A 4,988-nucleotide genomic window follows, 5' to 3' on the forward strand; every position below is an offset into this window, starting at 1 on the left:
CGCAAATGTTGAAAACTTTACGTGACAAAGGATTTTGTCACGCAAGTTTCCTTTGCTCGACAAATCAAACCCTTCGTCGCGCAAGGTCCTTCAAGTGCACGCAAGCAAGGAGTTTTTTGGCACCAAATTAGTGCACAAGAAGAATTTCTTGCATAAGACCAATGTTTCATCGTGCAAAAGGACTTTGAAATAGTTGGTGGGCATTGAAGTCATCATAGTTATTGTGTACTTTACACAACGAAGGACTCGTCGAGCAAGGTTTGGGGACCAAGGTGCGCGACCAAATTTTGGTCATGCAAAGCCCCACGGGTTCTTTAAAAGCATAGTTTCACTTTAACATTTTCTCACATTGGTTTTCCTACAACCCTAAATTTCCTCCCGTTTTCTTCTTCCCCAAACCCCCTTCCTATTCTAAGGTATTGTTTTAATTTTGGAGACAATGGCCGATTCCGCTGCTCCTCCAACTAAGCGATGTGAGGGAGAATGATCTGGGAAGGGTAATAATTAAGTTTTTGCGAATCTTTTTTTTTTTTTTTTTTTTTTTTTTTTTTGGAAAAACAATTTTGGATGAATCATTTACTTTGATTTTGAAATTTATGTTTTGTTTCCGCAGATATAGAAAACCAAGAGAGCGTCGATGCGGGCTCGAATGGCGAATAGTGCCCATCGTGAGCAAATCATTTATGATGATATTAGGGGATTTAAAAAGACAATAAGTGCAGAGCTTATGCATGACGTTGGGTTAATAGTGTGGACCATCTTTTTTACGAAGTGGTCGTTGTGGAGCCTAAAATAATCACAAGGTGACATGTGGATTTTTGGATAAAAGAAGACAAAAATACCCTTAAGGCATACTGAGATTCCTACGCGTGAGCAGCGGGAAATCATCTCTCAACCAAGTCAAAAGTGCCCAAAATAGGTAACAAATTCCAAATTATCTCATCCATCCTCATCTTAGGTAATTACTTCATAACCTACAAATTATTCCATATAAATGAAGATTAATTGGCTAATTAATGGATTAATTCCTAATTAATCCATTAACCACCAATGAATCACCCATTTTCACACAAAAAACCTCTAAGGGCCGGCCACCTCCATTCCCTATATATATATATGACTCTATTTTCTCTAAAAATCTAAGTTCCACTCTTGCAAAACTCCCAAAAACTCTCCAAACACTTTTCTCTCTAAATTCTAACTTTGGCATCGGAAGTTCTTCGGCCAAAGCACCCCCTCCCCAAATTCATCATGGGCGTGTGAGGCTCCTGGCCTTGACATAAGGTGTTATTTGTTTTGTAGGTGCAATTTTGTCCAAGAACAAGGAGGAAGAAATTTGCATCCACAAATTGGTGCTTTCATTGAGAGTTGAAATTCACACTCGTAGAAGATTCTTGCATAAAAAGGTTTTTTCTCTATTTTCTAGTCCACTTGTATTTTTCGTACGTTCTTATTATTAGAAATTTTTATTTGCAAAGATTCTTTGATAAAACGAAAAAGAGAAATACGATGGCTAGAAATTTAGAAAACTCCGTGAGTGAAAATTACAATATTCAAGAAATGGGACTGCGGCGATCCACGAGACTAAATGTGATCTTAGGGGGAGCGGCACCACCACCACAAGGTTCCACCATGGGAACCACCACAGTGGCCACCCGTGGCGAGGTCCATGGCACCATTACCACGGCCCGAGCCGTGCCACCAAAGCAAGCCTGAGTCGTGCCATCCAAGGCTCATGGCACCAAGGCCATAACCCAAGCCATGTCACTCCAAGGCCGACACGAGCCCTAGCCTTGCACGCACGTGTGCCACACGCCGAGCAGCCCACTCCCGTGGCCCAACCTGATCTAGTTAAGCAGTCTGCTCTCGTGGCCCAGCCTACTTCCGTTGAGCAGCCTACTCTTGTGGCCTAGCCTGCTCCCACCGAGCAACCTGCTCTCGTGGCCCAGCATGCTCATGCTGAATAGTCTACTTTCGCGGCCCAGCCTGTTCCAGTGGCCCAGCATGCTCTCGCGGCCTAGTCTGTTCCCGTGGCTATCCAAGCAGCCTAAATTTGTCCAAAACCAATCCAACCGTCTCGACTCCAAATTTCCGGACCAATGATCAAACCGGGAGCATTTTCACCATATTTTTCTGCGTATTTGACATTAACCAGCTCAAATCTCGCGCCCGAAGTCTACCACACTTCCACTGCTCAAGGAGAAACATTCCTTCCAAGCTCTTCCAATCCAAATAGCGAACAACACTTGTCTCGACAAGTCATAGAGTTGACGAGCGCCTTAGCATAGCAAACGACCTTGGTGACCCAGCTCTTGTAGTGCACTAAGTTGCAACGTATTCCAAACGAGGTGTCCCGAAAAAGGACAAGGGCAGACGAAAAACCTCTCCAGCAGCGTCCCGACAAGTAGCCACTCGATCAGCCACGAACTGAACATTTGGGCAGAGTACACTCCCGATTGGGCTCCCGAGATAGCGTATACTCTCGGCTTAGCGCGTGGAGGAGTGTGCACTCTCAACTAGGCCCACGGACGAGCATACACTCACGGTTGGGGGCCATATTCCGGTAATCAACATAAGCAGCCTTGCAAGCGAAGTGTTCATTCGCAGCTAGGCCCACAAGGAGCATCTTCCACCTCAAATCGGAGTAGGCAGCCCGACGAGCGGAGAAAAGCAGTCACTCAATCCAGCTCAAGTTCAACCAACAACCTGCGAAATCCCTAGCCTGTTAGGAATCACCACATGCACCGCTGCCACGACATAGACGAGCCAAGCACGTAGAAGAACAGCCTAGACCAGTAAGTCAAGACTGGGGGTAGCCGAGAGCTCCGCTGCACCAACAAAGGCAAATTCAGGAAGAAGTAGAGAGGCTCCTAAATAAGCAATCACGTGATTTCTAACGCAACGAAATTGCCGACAAGGCTCTATGACGGGACATGACCAACATAAACAGGTCACCCTTCATAGACGAGATCGAGCAAGCAGAGCCTCCATGTGAGTTCAGCATGCCACATTTCACATCTTTCAAAGGGGATGAAGACCCGAAGAGACGACACCTAAAGCACTACCAAAACAGAATGATCCTCTATCGAAACAACGATGATTTCATGTGCAAGATATTCGCCACCACTCTACAAGGCGAGGCGCAAGATTGGTTCTACACCATGCCGCCACAATTTATCGGGAGTTTTGATGAACTTTCTTTGGTTTTCACCAAAGAATATTCATCATATCGCTCGATCAAGAAGAAGTCCGACCATTTGTTCAACGTCAAGAAGAACCCAAAAGAGTCACTTTGTGACTATGTGAAAAGGTTCAAAGCAGAGAAGGTAGGGATAGTTGGATGCAATGACTCGATATCTAGAACAGCACGCATTTCGGGACGAGGCTTGCCAATGCATATTGAAGGACTTGAAAAAGTACCCGACATCACTTCCTTACTATCCAAACCAAAAGCAGAGAAGGACTGATTTACATGTTTGACGGTATCTAAAGCAGCAATAAGCTCTACCATCATACGAGAAGAGCTGGGGACCGACTACCTGTATTCCACAATTCAAAAGCTCTTTTCGATGCTATAAAAAATTCAAAAGCTAACTTTGGCAATAGTTGCTGCAACCCGAAAGCTTAAGTTTTACCTTCAAACGCACGCAGTCATCCTCATGACGCATTATTCCGCCTAATCCAAACGCGCGACGATAATGACGTAGACCCTAACGGATGCAAAGTTTTCTGACGAATGCAACAACTTGGCCCAAAAGACACGCCAAGGGTAGATGAACACTGGAAGGACACATTCGAAAACAAGTTTTATCCTCGTCGCCCCAAAAGATTCTACATGGGAGCAATATGTACCGGCAGTTAAGCACTACTTCCTGCTGCACGTCACACTGCCCTAGTCGACCCTTGCTCCATAATTTAGCTCTAGAATGGTCTAATACCGACAGTTGAGCATCTCCTGTTACATGTAACATGGCCCCAGCTCCACGACTCCCTACCATACACCAAGATGCTAAGAAGTTAGTACAAAAGTGCGACCGTTGCCAATGTTACAAGCCGATACCAGCACTGTCTGCCAACAAGCTACACCTGCATGTGAGTCATTGGCCGTTTATGCAGTGGGCAATCGACTTGGTAGGACTTATGTCGTCTGCTACTGGGGGCAGATGCATGATGATAATGGTAACCGACTACTTCACCAAATGGGTAGAAGCAGAGCCCAAGACGACCAGGACTTAAACAGACATAGAGCACTTCATATAAAGGAACATTATTTGCCGATTTGGCATCCCACAGTCCATCGTCACTGACAACGGCCCGTAATTCGTGGGTAAAGGTATGGCGAAGTTTTTCCAAAAGTATGGTATCAAGCAGCACATGTCCATGCTGAGATATCCTCAAGGCAATAGGCAGGCCAAATCATCCAATAAGATGATCCTTGACTGCCTTAAGAAATCCCTCACCAACAAGAAGGGAAAATGGCCAGACGAACTCCCCGGATATCTATGGGCATATCGCACCACCAAAAGACAAGCAACCGGTGAGACTCCTTTCTCTTTGGCATTTGGCTCAGAAGCAATCATTCATCCTAATGTCATCAAGTTAAGTATCATCGCTCTATTACCAAGCATTAAGCAGAACAGTAAAGAGATGGCCACAAGCTTAGAACTGGCAGAGGAAAAGCGCGAGCAGACCATCACCCGTATCGCAGCCTACCAGTAACAGCTCATCTTCAGCTATAACAAAAAGGCCAAGATCCAGCAGTTCAAGCCCAAAGATCTAGTCCTAAGAAAAGCCTTCATCACTGCCCACAGAGAAGGCTCCAAAAATATAGATCCTATCTAGGAAGGTCCGTACAAGATCAGCAGAGTAGGCGGCAAGAGTAATTACACCCTCGCCACCATGAAATGATAAAAAGATCAAAAAGTAGTGGAGTGCCTATAATCTGAGGAAGTACCATATGTGACTTCCCACTACATCAAAGCCCGAAG

The 4,988-nt window shown here is 45.3% G+C and overlaps 1 protein-coding gene across 1 annotated transcript; it reads left to right on the plus strand.

Annotated features, from left to right (window-relative positions):
* Nucleotides 1-4,335: 4,335 nt before the first annotated feature.
* LOC137714370 (uncharacterized) lies at nucleotides 4,336-4,719 on the plus strand. Its single transcript, XM_068453603.1, has one exon. It carries the CDS (start codon nucleotides 4,336-4,338, stop codon nucleotides 4,717-4,719), a length of 384 nt encoding a protein of 127 aa, XP_068309704.1.
* Nucleotides 4,720-4,988: the final 269 nt, after the last annotated feature.

This window comes from Pyrus communis, chromosome 14 (assembly GCF_963583255.1).
Source record: "Pyrus communis chromosome 14, drPyrComm1.1, whole genome shotgun sequence".
Taxonomy (NCBI): domain Eukaryota; kingdom Viridiplantae; phylum Streptophyta; class Magnoliopsida; order Rosales; family Rosaceae; genus Pyrus; species Pyrus communis.

Bases quoted from the DNA above. Each gene is read 5' to 3' on its own strand.
- LOC137714370 (XM_068453603.1), top strand. From the start codon at position 4,336: ATGGCGAAGTTTTTCCAAAAGTATGGTATCAAGCAGCACATGTCCATG.